Below are 14,677 nucleotides of genomic sequence, written 5' to 3' on the forward strand. Positions count from 1 at the left end.
CTTGCTGATTTATTTTGGATTACCTGGAAAATTTTAATATTCTTGTCTTAATGAAACTTGATGCCAATTGTCCACTATTATGTTATTTTTAGACATTTTTGTTTAGCTTGCCTGTGTAAGCTACATAAAATTTGTTGTCTTTACTAAGTTTTGCTGGGTTTTTCCATTTCCATTCATGCCTCCCACGACCAGATATCTTCACTGTTTATCTGACAGTTAGTAGTTTTCCATTTTGGTGACCATATAGCCATAAATTGGAGAATATAGAAATTTTCCTTTTGCTTTCCTAGTTGGTTGTCCTATATCCAACAGTACTGCACAGATTTTGTGGTTCCTTCCTCAGTACTGGCTATTCCATCCCACAGTCTATATGTTGCCACTTTCCATTATTTTTGGCTCCATCAGTGGTTGATGAACCATCTGTAAACCGTGCATCAGCCAAATATTGTGATGGTTCTATTGGTCCTTCTTCTTTAGGGAGAAGAGAGTGGTTTAGGGATGGGGATTATAGGCAACTGAGTTATTTCCTCAGTGTGGGAAGGCCCCTTTGCTATCACATCCCAGCCATAAAGGAATTCAGATAGGTAGCAGTTCCACTGTAGTATCTTTCCTTCCATCGCTAAGCCTGCGAAGGACTCTGCCTTCAAAGAGATCCAATCCACCATTGTAAGGGGCTCCCTTATGACCACAGGGTGGCTAGCAATGACTGAGTGTAATTCTCCATGCTTCGTAAGATATCCAGGTTTGTTTCTCAGAATATTTATTCCCCATATGTGGGAAGCATTTCCACTAGAAGCCAACAGGCAAATGTTGGTGGATTCCTTTTTGCTTTATAAAGAGTCCCCAGTTGCCAATTCTCCAATAAATATGATATCCATAATTAGGGTATCATCTGGTTCAATATTAGTCAGGGTTGCATGCACAAAGGTGAGCTTACCAGCAGTCACAAAAGCTGTCCTTTGTTCTGTCCCCCATTGGAAATCAGCTACCTCTCTAGTAACCCTGTATAGGGATTTTTTTTCTTAAATAATCTGCATATATGGTATGTGATTTCTCTAGTATGCAGACATACCAATTAGGAGCTGTATCTGAGTTTTGCTCTTGGGTGGTGGGACTAAAGGCATGCACCACCTTTACTATGACTCTGGAATTTAGAAAACAACTAATTTATAGAGATCACTTGGTTCTGTTGGGATTAAAGGCATAGGCTACCACCACTGTGCTCAAATATTTTACCTCAGCTCCAAATCCCTCCAACTCTCAGAGATTTAGAATACAAGTCTGAGCTGTAGTAACCCTTTGAATTTACTTAAAACATTTTAAATCTTTTAACTGTGTTTTTAATACCAGGCATCAAAAATATCCTTTTTATTTAAGAAGAAAACTCAAAAGCTGATGTCCAAGATGGCACGGGCCACGTGGCAATCTACAGTCTAACATTCTAACATGGGATTAAGACACACAGTTTAAGAAAACCCATTTTTCATTTCGTGCCAGTAAGGCAAGTATGCCTTTGGTAAATTATGATTTGAAAATATTATTTTTTATTTTTATGCCTGATCAAATGACATGAAAGGTATTTGTTAGTCTTTATAAGTTAGTTTGGACTGAATGAAGAAGCTGTCTGATGAACTACTACCTCTCCTTATTCAGGAGATCTCTCCTGTTCAAATATAATCTTTATCAATCTTGATGGTGCCCATGGCTTTCCTTCTACTGTGGAAACAAAGGCAAAAACCTCTTCCCCAAACATAACACATATCCCAGTTTCCATCCTGAGGTCAACATATTTTAAAAATATATAGACTGATTTAATTCCACAGTGTCTATTTTTTTTATGTACAACTTTAACAGTCAGTGACTGTTCTTGATAATACCTTTCAACATTTCTCTCAGAAGCATTCTTTATTTTATAGTTTGCTTCTGAGATTGTAGGAATGTTAATCTGTGTTTTCCATTGCTACTACAAATCATGTCCCCCAAAATTTATGGCTGTATTAGTCACATTGATTTGCCTATTTGACCTTCCGGCCCTATATGCTCAACTCATCCTGCATTTTGTTTTTACCTGAGATAAAGTTACAGTTCCTAGGAGCTGAATATTTGCCTCTTGAAGAGGCCAATCTGGATGCCAAGATTTTGGTGAAATTACTATTACATTTGCACCTGTGTCTACCAAATCTTCAATTTCAATGCTATTTATTTGTATTTTCAGCTCTGGTCTCTGATTATTTATAACAGTTTGCCAAAATATTTGTTTTCTGGTCTCTCTTGAATTTTTTGTTTTATCTACTGAAGCTGTTCTGTCCTTGGTTATGTCCAAAGCAGTGCTGTTTTTTTAACAACAGGCATTAAATCTGCTAATGCCTCTATGAATGAGTTTCTCCCATGCTGACAGGGAAGGACTGAATCGAATTTGATATCAGGACCTACAGGACGCCCCTTAGGGCATTTCTTGATGACAAAGGGTTACCCTGCCTGTCCCTTGTTTATCTGAGTTCATTAGCCCAATGCCAGCCTTTACCACACCTTCTGCATACTCAGGAAGGCTGCGGCCTTCTTTTTAAACTATCTCTAGAAAAAACATTGTTTGTAGGAACGCCTTGCCTACAATCCCTTTTTAAATGACCTTGCTTACCACAATTAAAACATCTGGCATTTTAATTTTTCTTAAAATCTTTAGAAATTACTTCTCCTATCAGAGTACCATCATAAATGTGAGGTCCAACATCAGCCATATTTTTAATCCATTAATCTGTTGGTTCTGATCTTGCCTTTAAAGGTCTAATCAGACTTTTGCATTATGAATTAGCATTTTCAAAAGCCAAATATTTGATTAGTATTTCTCTGATTTCTGAATCTGATACTATACAGCTGAAGTCAGTCTTTGCGGAAAAAAAAAAAAAAAATCAATGAAGGCTTCTTTGGGGCCTTCATTTTAGTACATGACTCAGGCCTCTTTCCTGATTTTTCAACCGTGTCCCGAGCATTTAAAGCTGTTAAATGGCACAGCACCAAGGTCTGACTATCAAATTCAAGCTGCCTGTATAACTCAGCATATTGACCTTTACCTAGCAGCTGATCCTGGCAAATATTAATACCTCTAGCCCCATTTTGTTGTTCTATGGCCCTAGCGTCCTCTTTCCATGTTTGCCATTGTAACTAAGGACCTGCTTCCAATATTGCTGTTGCCAAATCTTTCCAGTCTTGGGGATAATTCTGTTCTGAGTTGCCCACAAATTTAATATCTCCTTGCACAGGGTGAATGTATACCATACGGAACCATTGCTTCCTTAAATCTTCTCAAATATAATGTATCTATAGGATTCCATTTAACATCCTCATAACCGTGGGGGTGCCTATTGTCTCCTCATAGACCTTGTATGGTAACAGGATGAACTGAGGTTGGTTTTCTAACCGTCTTGAGCTGCCCCTCTTCCTCATGTGGTGGCACGGTAGGTTCTTGTGTAAATTCCTATGCCTGAGTATTTTTCTCATTTATTTATAAGTCTATTTTTTTTTCTTCTAAGGCTTGTATGTTATTAATCCACTTTTCATATTTTTATTTTTCCTGTATCTCTAAAGCTTTTTTCTTTGAGAGGGTACAGAAATCTACTATGGCCACTAAGGATAAAATGTGATTTACCATACTGATCATAATTGTAATCTGCACTATGTAATCTTAGTTAAGTCATTTATCCTTTCATTTTCTGCTTCTATTTTCAAGCTATCTAAAGTAGCACTATTTAGCGTCCTAATGCCTGGTGTTTCCCATCTTTAACTCTCTCCTTGCGGACTTCCCAGGTGATTTACCAAAGCTGACGGCTTCTCAGTTTGTCTGCAGTTGGCACAATTTCTCTGCCTGTGTGGTTGTGACATGTGTTGGAGCACCAAATGTTGTTTTTGTTTTGGTTTTAACAATATCTCAATCATTCTATTTTCCCAATGAAAAGTCAGGATCCAGATGCTGGGGTGAACGCCTACTAGCTCAGAGAGGCAGAGAAAACACCCAGCTGACCTTCCTACTCACCAAGTCCCAAAAGGAACAAAGGAAGGGCTCTTTTTCCACGCAGTCTGTAAAACTCCTCAAAATATTCCTCAAACTCAGTGTCCCTCCCTTCTACTTCCTGTGTGTGTCTATCCATCCTCCTGACTTCCTCTTACTCCCTCTGGTTTTTTTTTTTTTTCCTATGTTCATCCCATGTTACCTGGTTGCTTGCTCTGCCTCTTGACCTATGGTTGGCTTTATTTAATTTTTTTCAAGCATAAAGCTCTTGGATGAAATGTGCGTGTCCTGCAGGGCTGAGCCACACCATCACTAGAAACAGGTTTTTCCAGTAAACAACACAATCTTGGTGTTCACAATGTGATCAGATACCCTGTAACATGGGATGAACTGTTAAGTGGCCTGGCCCGGGCTGTCCTCTCAGGCTTAGTGATGCCTGCAGCACCCCTGGTTCCTAGGAGCAGGATTCTGAGCCTCACATGGGTGCTTGTGGGATCCAAGATTTACACTGTGGTTGATGGACAGGTCTTGGTGACCCTCGGTTGTCAGAGTGCCAGAGGTGAGGGGACAGAGACATAGCAACCGTCACCCTCATCAGCCTTAGAGCTCCCCTAGAGCTTTTAAGGACCTCCACTCAATGAAAACCAGGATTCCTAGCTTTAGCATACAAAAGAATTTCAAGGACTAGGCAGCTTATGGTGCACAGCTGAGACTTACTAAATTTGCTTTAACATAGGCAAAAGCCAGAGGGCTCAGAGAGAGGGGAGTGCTCTTTGCTGCAGGCGAGACACACCTGGAATCATGGGCCTGGGCATCTCAGAGAAGAGTCACAGTGCGTCACCCGCGTTATCTGTACGAGCTGTTGCTCTCAAGTTGTAACTCAGCAGGTCATTAAGAAACAGCCCACAACCAGGCGTGGTGGCGCACACCTTTAATCCTACCACTCAGGAGGCAAAGGCAGGTAGATCGCTGTGAGTTCGGGGCCAGCCTGGTCTACAAAGCAAGTCCAGGACAGCCAAGGCTACACAGAGAAACCCTGTCTCAAAAAACCAATGAAAGAAAAAATAAATAAATAAATAAATAAAAGAAAGACAGAAAACATTCACTCCAGTTGTCTTTCTTCTGCTAAGCGAGACGGCTTGGAAATGTCTTGGGTGACATTATACTGATCAGATGAAGCCAGGCCCCACTGGGGGGAGGGGGGAGCACGCGAGAGCACTGGTATGTGTCCTTTCCATGTAAATGGGGTTTCTGGTGAGAGTGCTAGAAAAATTACAGATTTACATCTGGGAAAGGAGCACAGGCCTTGAGCAGTTGCTGGCTGCGTGGCAATTCTTGCTGTGTTGTTGTTTGCTGGTATGAGGCCTCAGCTGTGTTCTAGAGTCAGCAGCTTCACGCCCCTCCTCATGTCCCCCAGTGTTCCATGCCTTCCTACCCTGCCTTGAGAGAAGCAACAAAAGCACCAGGAGGAGAGCACATGTGGCCTCTGTCCTTAAAGGTCTTCTCTGCTCACTACAAGCTCTTTTTGTTTTCCCCTTGCCACTCACCATGAACGCTACAAGAGTCACCAGGGTCTGCTTATACAAAAACTAAACAAAACAAGTGTCTTTTCCTATCTCGACCATCACTGTTTTTAAAAAGGGCAAAACCCAAAACCAACCAAATAAAATCCAGAACTGCAGAAGGGGCAATCCTATTTGTTTCCCTAACCCTGACCCCTGTGCTTTCCTCAGTGGCCACAGAGGCTTCTAGGCCCTCTCAAAAGATGTTGGGCCTTTTCTTTCGATGGAAAGTCAGGATTCAGGAATGGGTACCCTCAGTAGGTCAGCCTGAACAGCCTCCAATAGCATTCCCCCGGCCGGCTGGGGCCTCACTTTGCCTTAGTCTGAAAGAGATTTTTGTTTTCTGGTGAGAACAGCCCCAGCCTGACCTGGCTGCAGGAGCCAGCAGCAAGCAGGAGTGCAAACCCTTTCATGTGACAGGCCCAGAGTGGGGTGACACAGGCTAGCCAGCAGCAGGCCCTCCCCTGCAGCTTGGGAGGCAGGGCATTCATTTGCATATTCCCCCATTCATCCTGCCCTTGAAAGGAGGCCTGAGTTCCCAGGCCAAGGCCCAGCCAAGGGCCTAGGGCTTGAGCCTTAAGTTAACCCTGTGGGCTATGGGGCCAGAGGCTGAGGCTACAAGTGCTAGCCACCCCTGAGTGTAGATGCAGAAGGCATTGGACTTCTGTTTTTCCACATTGCTTTCTGTGGCAGTGGAAGAAAAGCCCCTTTATTTCTTCCTGTGGCAGTGAGAAAGCATAGCAATTTATTTTTGTCACATAGTGACCTTGAACCAAAGGCAAGACTGATGTATTGCCTAATGTGTAAGGTGTGGGCACGCATTCATGCACGTGCGCGCGCGCGCGCGCACACACACACACACACACACACACACACACACACACACCCCTGAAACTATGGGTAAGGGAGCCATATGAGTTCCAGTCTATAGCAGTGGCACCCTTAGCCAAGTCAGAGAAACACAGCTTGCCCGGAACACTTTTGTATTCCTAGGCCTCAGGGCACCAGATAGTGGTCAGGTGACCTATAGGCTGTGCCTTGGAAGGCATGAGGCATACAGTGCCAGCTGTAATTGCTTACCTTCTACAGGTGAATATCTCCTATCAGCCTCAGCTTCCTGCTCCAGTCCTGGTGCCTCTTTCCCCCACACTGAGGGATCTTGTCAGGTGTCAACACCTTACAGGCTCTTCCTGTGACTTACCAACTCAGTGTGTCACTCTGCCCTAGCCTAGCTGTCCTCCAGGTCCCCATCCTGCAGTTCCATCCTTGTTCTTACGCTATTTCTCTCTAAGCAGGCGTCCCCAAGAAAACAAGAGCATCCTTAAATGATAAGCGGGCAAGCAGGTCCTCCCTTAGTTTCCCCCCTCCCACTTTTGTAGCCCCAAGTGTGTCTTTCCAGGACCTTCTCTACCTCAAGGAACATGGTCCTAGCTAGAGAAGGCTGTACCTCCTGTACCTTGGCCATCTGCAGTTGGATTCTTGAGCACATGTTCCTGCCAGGAGAGCAGATGTGCCCTTCACTGAGCCTGAACTTGCAGCATTTAGGGCACGTCGTCAGTCTAGGCTAGCAGTGAAATGGATTCCTGGCCCCGAGGCCAATGCATTGGCAATCCCACCCTGGACTTGTCTGAAACGGAAAGGATCACGATGGGTTAGGACTTGCCTTCCTGCACACTGATAATTGGCTAGGAGCGTCCCTCTGTCGTGCAGTGGCCATGGCCCTCACCAGTATCCCTGGAGTTCTGCCTCCTGTCTCAGGGAGGCAGGAGGAACAATGCAACTTCAGTTTATCCGCACAGCCTTATTCCATCCCAGCCGTCATTTCCGGTTGTTCTTCCTTGTAGATATCTCCAAAGGGGCGGCTACCATTGCTGTTGTTATCCCTGTAGTCAGTAGTTTCACTGAGCCTGCCTTCTGGTAAGGACGAGGCTTATCTCAGGGCCTGTAAAAAAGATACTGTGTTTCTGTTTGTTACCCTGATCTCAAGGCTGCTTCTGTTTCGGAGTCTCAGAAAGTGCAGTCTGAGCCGAGCTTCACAAGTGTGCAGCTATGGTCTCCATAAGGGTTTGGGGTGAGCGAAAATGTTGAGAGGCGTTTGTCCTGAGGACGGCCATGAAGGTTGCTGAAGGCAGACAATGGAGGCGTTGTCACGGTGAGTTGGGGTATCCAGGGAAGTGGCTAGTGGCAGTAAACCTCAATTGGGCCTTTCTGCACATAAGGAGCTTTAGTCACCCTTAAGAGAGAGCTAGAATCAGGCTCCCCAGAGATCTCGGAAGTGAGCCACTTGGTAACTCAGCAACCCTATCTCACAAGGGGTACACTTGGGGCCTCTCCTGGCAGTGTCTGGCTTGGGAAAGCCCTTGGCTCAGTCATCGGTGGCTCCGTAAATCTAATTAAAACCCAAGAGGAAAATGGAGTGGAAGCCCCTCCATAGCCCAGGCTTGAGCTTGGATCCCTGTGTAGATGAGATAGTTGCTAGGCCTAGTGAAGTCTGCTGCATGGTGGTGCGGGTTAGAGTTGCCCAGATACCGTGTCGAGGCAGGAGCTTTTCTTACCCTGACAACTGGGCCATGCTTCCTCGAACTACCCCCTCAGCGACTTGCCCCTGGCTCATTGCAGCTTCCACCATCCGGACTTCTAGTTGGGGCCACTGGATTTGCTGCCCCTTAAGTGTCCCTAAGAAGCATCCTAGGAGGTATTTGTCCTCCTGAGCGTCATGTCTCAAGCTGTCTGGAGGAAAGTAGAGGAGCAATGGCAAGATGGCTCAGCAGGGAAGGGCACTTGCCAAGTCTGACAAACTGAGTTTGATCCCAGGAAATCATGTGGTGGAAGGAGAAAATTGAATCGTGCAAGTTATCCTCTGACCATGCACACTGTGGTACTCTTGTAAATACACACACACACACACACACACACACACACACACACACACACAGAAACACACATACACACTATGGGAAATATAATAATAATAATAATAATAATAATAATAATAATAATAATAATAATAATAATAATAATAATAAACAATTATTATTATTATAATGATCAAGTAGAGGACCCACCAAAGAAGACGTGAAATATCTCACAGATTGGAGATGTCAAGGCCATGTTCCCTGACCTCCAATTAATGTCTCAGGTGTGTGTGTGTGTGTGTATGTGTGTGTGTGAGAGAGAGAGAGAAAGAGACAGACAGACAGACACACACACACACACACACACACACACAGAGAGAGAGAGAGAGAGAGAGAGAGAGAAAGAAAGAGAAAGAGGAGTCATCCTCTGAGAATCCATGGCCAACTCTCCTCCCAGACTAAAGACTATGTAGCAACCAAGGAAGGTGGAAGGGCGTGGGTTGAGGCCCTGGCAGGCTGGCAGAGTGAGGGTTAAGGCCTGGTTGCTTGGCTTTGAGCTGGCCTGAGCTAGTACCGCCCCATGTGCAGACAAAGGGGGGGCAGGGGGGGCCTTGAGGGGCCAACAGCGCCTCACAGAGCTGCTCTGTGCCTTGGTCTCCGCAAGACCTGCTCCCACAGCCACTAGGGAGCCATCGCTCCTCCAGTCAATGCCTCTACTACAGCCCATCTTCTCAGAGCAGGCAGCCGTTGCCATCAGCTGTCCCCGGGGTGGGGCCTTCGCAACTTGTGTTCTTTGATCAAGATGTGGTGACCTGTTTCCCTGGGCTCCACAGGCCTTTCGAAAGGGAGGCTAGTTCTAACAGGACCAGCCCCACCACCTCCTCAGTGCCCGCAGACTGCTGGAAAGGTAGGATGGTGAAGGCATCACCTTTTGTGAGTTAGTTGTCTTTGAGCTCCTGTGGCTGGCAAAGACATGAAGTAGCCAATTCGTCCTAGCTGCTCTCCACAGAGCACTTCTCTTACTGTGTGCCTGGCATCTACTCCCTACCCATGATTATATTTGAGGAGAAGCCCAGAGGGGTTTGGTGACTTGTCCAAGACCACACAGCTATCAAGAACCTAAATCAGGATTTGGAGCCTGATCTTTCCAGCACTGGATTCCACCTTCTGGCTCTTTCCTCTCCAACCTGTTTGCTAGAGTGCTACACCCTGGGGCCTGGTGAGACTGTGATTTTTAGCCCTCCAGTGGGAGGTGATGTGGTTCTTTGGTGGTTTGATGGCTTGGTTCATGTTGCCCACCATAACTGAAGGCCTCCGAGATTTGCAAAAATCTAGGACTCCACTAGACCAGGCCTGGCTGATGCTGGGTAACAAAGGAGCCAGGAGAAGATTCAGAGGACCATGGATGTCTTTGGGGCCAGCATGCTGAGTTTGGCCTTTGGGTTCTAAGGCAATTGGGAACCAGATGAGGTGTCTGAGCAGTGGTGTGACAGAATCACATCTGTGTAGCAGGAAATTAACTTTAGTGTAAATGTAAACACAGGTTAGAGAAAAGAGATGTGTGAGAGGGCTAGCCTGAGAGTCTGAGCTGTGCTGGGTAGTGGCTGGCCGAGGGGCATCGGGCTACGGGAATGGTCAGGTTTGAGAGCTTTATAGGGGCAGTCCCTACATACTGAGCAGCCGTTCGTACTGAAGTATAAAAGCAGCCTAGGATGGTGTGGAGTAGTGATGTGGGAAGCTGCATCAACAGAGGGGTCTCTCAAAGCTAGCTCGCCATCTCCCAGGGCCATTTCTGTAGGATTTGTGTTTGGTGCTCTGACCCTTCCGCTTTATCACCTTGGAGTCGGTGTATATACCCCACCACGGCTCACTTTGTTCTGTTCTCTCCCGCCCTTGTTCACAAGGGGCATGGCTCGTGCCACCCCCCACCCTCCAAGGTGAACTGGTAGGAGGAGGTCTCAGAGTGTCCAGCCTGGTCCACCACTTGGTATTCCAAAAGGGTCTTTGCTGGAGGGAAACGCTTGGGAGGAAGCTAGTTTCTGCTGAGGGTTGGGTCCTCCTGCCAGGTGAATAGTTACAAACACCCACAGAAGCTTGCTTGGCAACAGCAGCACCGCTAGTCCCTGGGGTATTGTCTGTATCCTGCTACCCATCATGGCTGCTGCAACCAGAAAAGCCTCCTGGGGCATGGGATGAGGCAGCTGGGTTTAGACCTCAGGGATTACCCCAGGTAATGGGAGGTCAGAGGAGGCCAAGGCCCTGTAAAATAACCAGAGACCAGACTCCCAGACTAGTCTGTGCTCTCCCATCCCCCATACCAAGGGCTTGGTGGTGTGCTCTGGCCCCGAAGCCAGTGTCCTCGGAGGACCTGGACACGCAGCCCTGCCCTGCAGTGGCTCGCAGGTCTGAAGGGAACTTCAGAGTAAAAGCAAGCTCTTCTGACTGTCTGAGGAGGTGAAGCTGAGAAAACAGAACCCTCTTGTTGCCAAGGAAAGGGGACAGGCCAGACTTGGGGCCAAAGGAGCTACGGCCACTGTGGATGGCTCCTTTGGTGAACAGCCCCCAGAGGAGCAGTGGGCTGCCCTTCATCTAATTCCCTTTATTGCTCCAGGTGGGAGGAGACCTGTGGTGTGTGCAAGGCAAAGAGCACATGACTGATCCCACTGGCCGATCCCATGTCCAGACTCTGGTGTCTCTGCACGTCCCCGCCACCTCCCCGGACCTGAACCTGGCTCCTTCTGACCGGGCAGTGGATAGTCTTTTCTGTGTGCTCAACATTACTGCAAAGGAGAGGAGAATTGTGGGAATGGGTTCATGTTGGCACTGGTAGGGTAGCCACATAAAACCAGGGGACGTATACTGTGCTGCTGACTCACTTAAGTAGTCTGTGCCATGTTCTTTCAGTGTGTGTAGAGGTCATTGTCAGCACCAAACAGTGTGGTGTATAGGACAGGTTTTTCTAAGACTCAGAAATTCAGGAAGTCTAGATAAGTCCCACTGTCCCTGAAGCTCAGAAACTATGCTCACAAGCTTGTGGTCATGACCTCTGTACAGGATTTCAGGGGCTCAAAGACTTCATTACCTCAACAGAAAGAGCCCTCAGTTCCCCGTGCGTTTTAGGCACTCTCCAGCCTTTGTGTGTTGGCTTCTGTCTACCTGGGACACCCTTTTTCTCATTATCCTTCAGCCTTCACAGCTGTCACTCCCTGCCAGCTGCCTGCTCTGCCTTGCCATAGCTGAGTCAGGCACCTCCCTCCTCTGCAGTTTTGCATCTGATCACAGCCTAGACCATACCGTACAACACTGCCCACTCCCTCATGTCTACCCTGCAACTCTCAATTAGTGAGAACAGAGACCACGTGGAGGCTGCCAGGTACACAGGCAGGAGGGCGGATGGGTGACCTGGCCATCCCATGCTGTGCTCTGCGATGCTGTCAGCATCACACCCTCCTCCACCTTGGATGCCTAGTTTGTGCTACAGTTTGAAGTCTGTGACCAAATGCCAAGGGTCAGGGATTGCTGAGCCCAAGATATTCTTTCAGCCTCTTTAATATTGTTTTAACCCATACAGTAGAGTCCTTGGGTGCTGCATGGGGGCCCACTGAGTCAGTCCATTTCATTAAAGGAAACAGCCCTAGTTCAGAGCCTACCCCAAAGCTGGTGGAGACATCTAGATTTCTCACTACGTAGTGAGTCACTCATCTGATAGATTTGGCTGCAACTTGGTCTTTCCATCTATGTTTTAGGTAAGTGGATGTCCCGAGAAGAGAAGGCCAGTTGGCCACCTCCCCAGAGCCCTCCTTCCCTAGAGAGGTTTTCCTTGGTGAAGTCACTGTGGTCCATAGCTGTGACTCTGATAATGATGAGAACCTAATTTGGTCGGTTGACCTGCAGTAGTGTGTGTGTGTGTGTGTGTGTTCCTGTGGGATGTTTGTCCTTATCATTGGTCTCACTTAAGAAGACTGCTTGCTGGCACGAGCTGGAGAGATGGCTCTGCAGTTAAGAACGCTTGCTGCTCTTTCAGAGACCCAGACTCAATTCCTAGCACCTATGTGGTAGCTCACAGCTAACTATTACTCCAGTTTCAGAGGATCTGATGTACTCTTCTGACCTATTTGGGTACCATGCATGTGTGTGGTACACAGACACACAAGCAGGCAAAACATCACCACACACATTTAAACAACAAAAAGACTTCTGATAAAAATTGGGTTTCAGGCTCCACAGATGGGGACAATGCCTTTGCCAGGTTAGACGCCCACTTTCACGGGTCCCTAGGAACACCCATACCTGGAGGTTGGCAAGTGTCTTTGGGACTCAGGGAGCCTCTGTGCATCTTCAAAACTACACTCCTATGGAAGCACAGGATCTGGACTGAGCAGCCTCTATCCAATGTTTAAACCACCCGACGCAGGCCTGCCTCTGTTTCTCTTTCTGAGGCTGAGCATCCTCCTGCATCTTAAACATATCTTCTAGTTATGTCTATAGTTCTGTGACTATGCCCAGTGGTACTGTGCCTATTTTAAAGATAGGCAAGTGCCAATTCATAAAGGTGGCATGTGCTTCACCATATGTAGCTTATAAACAAAAAAGCGACTTTCACTGAAGAACTTTATTCCCTCTGCCAACGATGAGTTTGCACACTGCTGACCTCATGCCACATGGTAACGTTACAGTTTAACACAAGTACTATTTATTGGAATTTAAACTGCTTTCTCCTCCCACAGAGGTCAAGCGATTGTTTAGCTCTCATTCCATGGCTCCAGAGTCACCACTGTTGGCATTTATTTTCATTTTCCACACAGGAAAACCATACCTACTGCTTCCATGATGTCAAGGGCCCATAAGGAGACAGCCTGTAGATGGTGCAGGGTGGTCTAGAGCCTGCTCTGCAATCACCAGGATAGGAGATCTGTGCATATCCCAGGAGGTTCTAGTTCCGGGTGTTACTAGGTAGTGACACTAAGGGATCCCAGTGTGAATGCCAGCGTCTGACACCTGAACAATTCCTCTGTACCCTCTCAGTTCTGAGCAAGGTGCAGAACCCAGAGTCCTGAAAGATGTACCTGCTCTGCCAATGGGTCAATGCTAGGAAGCAGCTAATAGGAGGATACAAGAGCTATCTGGGAGATGCCCTGCTAACCTCCAGAGCATCTTCCAAGTCTCCCTGAGAAGCCCACTGCATTCTTTTGGATGACGGTGGCTGGGGGTGCACCCATCCTGCACATCAGAGGAGGCACTGGTACTACTAGGTCCGTCTATTACTTTGAGTCCTTCCTCTCTTAGCTTTCTGTTTTCCTCTTCCCTGCAGTTTAATGCCTAAACATTTCCCTCTGCTCCATTAACTGTATCCAATCAAGGATGGGGGTCAGCTATGCCTCTTGGTACCCCATGTGTGGTAGTGCAGAGCCACAGGGATCATATTGTCATATAGGCATTGCCTTCAAGTCATGAGGCCTGGAGGTATCTACCTGGGCTAGTCCATGGGCTTTGCCAAATCCTCCTTCCTTCTCTCCTTCAGAGTCAAAGCCTAGGCTTAGAGTTCAGAGATGGATTGGGTACAGCCTGCATCCCTCCACCCCATTCATCCTGTTCTTAACGACGGATGCTTCTTCTGTCTGTCCATCTTCTCTGTATCCCGGGAGCAAACATAAGGAAAGGGTCACGAAGGACCCTGAGGCCTGAAAGACTCCATGCTGGCCCCTGGAGATGTGGAAACAGCTGTCAGCCATGATCCCAGACCTGGGCACGTGGTTCTCAGGACTCACTCCACGGCCTGCCTGTCTAGTCTCCTCCATCACCTGTCTCTTATCTCCTACAGAGATTGTCCTCTCACTTCTGGAGAAGATGCAGACCCAGGAGATTCTGAAGATCCTGCGGCTGCCCGAGCTAGCGGACTTGGGCCAGTTTTTCCGCAGCCTCTCAGCCACTACCCTCGTGAGTATGGGTGCTCTGGCTGCCATTCTCGCCTACTGGCTCACTCACCGGCCAAAGGCCTTGCAACCGCCATGCAACCTCCTGATGCAGTCGGAAGAAGTAGAGGTGAGCAGGGCAGGAGTTCTCCCATCATGCAAAGTAGCTCCAGAAGGTAGAAGCTAAGCCTGTAGCTGGTTTGACCCCATGCGGCCAAAAGAGTCCTGGTGTTCCCTAGTAACCAGCCTGCACGTTCTGCAGCAGCCTTGGGCAAGGCCTCCAGCAAGATGGTTGCCCCACCCCCATTCCTCCCCCCAGTCCCCCTATCCCTGCCTCTGCCA

The 14,677-nt window shown here is 47.3% G+C and overlaps 1 protein-coding gene across 3 annotated transcripts in view; it reads left to right on the top strand.

Moving 5' to 3' along the window:
* The window catches only part of Acsl6 (acyl-CoA synthetase long chain family member 6), a 63,406-nt gene that overhangs the window by 8,375 nt on the left and 40,354 nt on the right, over positions 1-14,677 (top strand). For 2 of the 3 annotated variants that reach the window (XM_051168157.1, XM_051168159.1), the window contains exon 2: positions 14,245-14,465. In XM_051168157.1, coding sequence (XP_051024114.1) covers positions 14,245-14,465 — 221 coding nt within the window. Of the gene's footprint in view, positions 1-9,073; positions 9,331-14,244; positions 14,466-14,677 lie in introns of those variants that run through there. The other variant, XM_051168160.1, reaches the window with a different exon arrangement.

Source organism: Acomys russatus, chromosome 25 (assembly GCF_903995435.1).
Source record: "Acomys russatus chromosome 25, mAcoRus1.1, whole genome shotgun sequence".
In the NCBI taxonomy this organism is placed as follows: domain Eukaryota; kingdom Metazoa; phylum Chordata; class Mammalia; order Rodentia; family Muridae; genus Acomys; species Acomys russatus.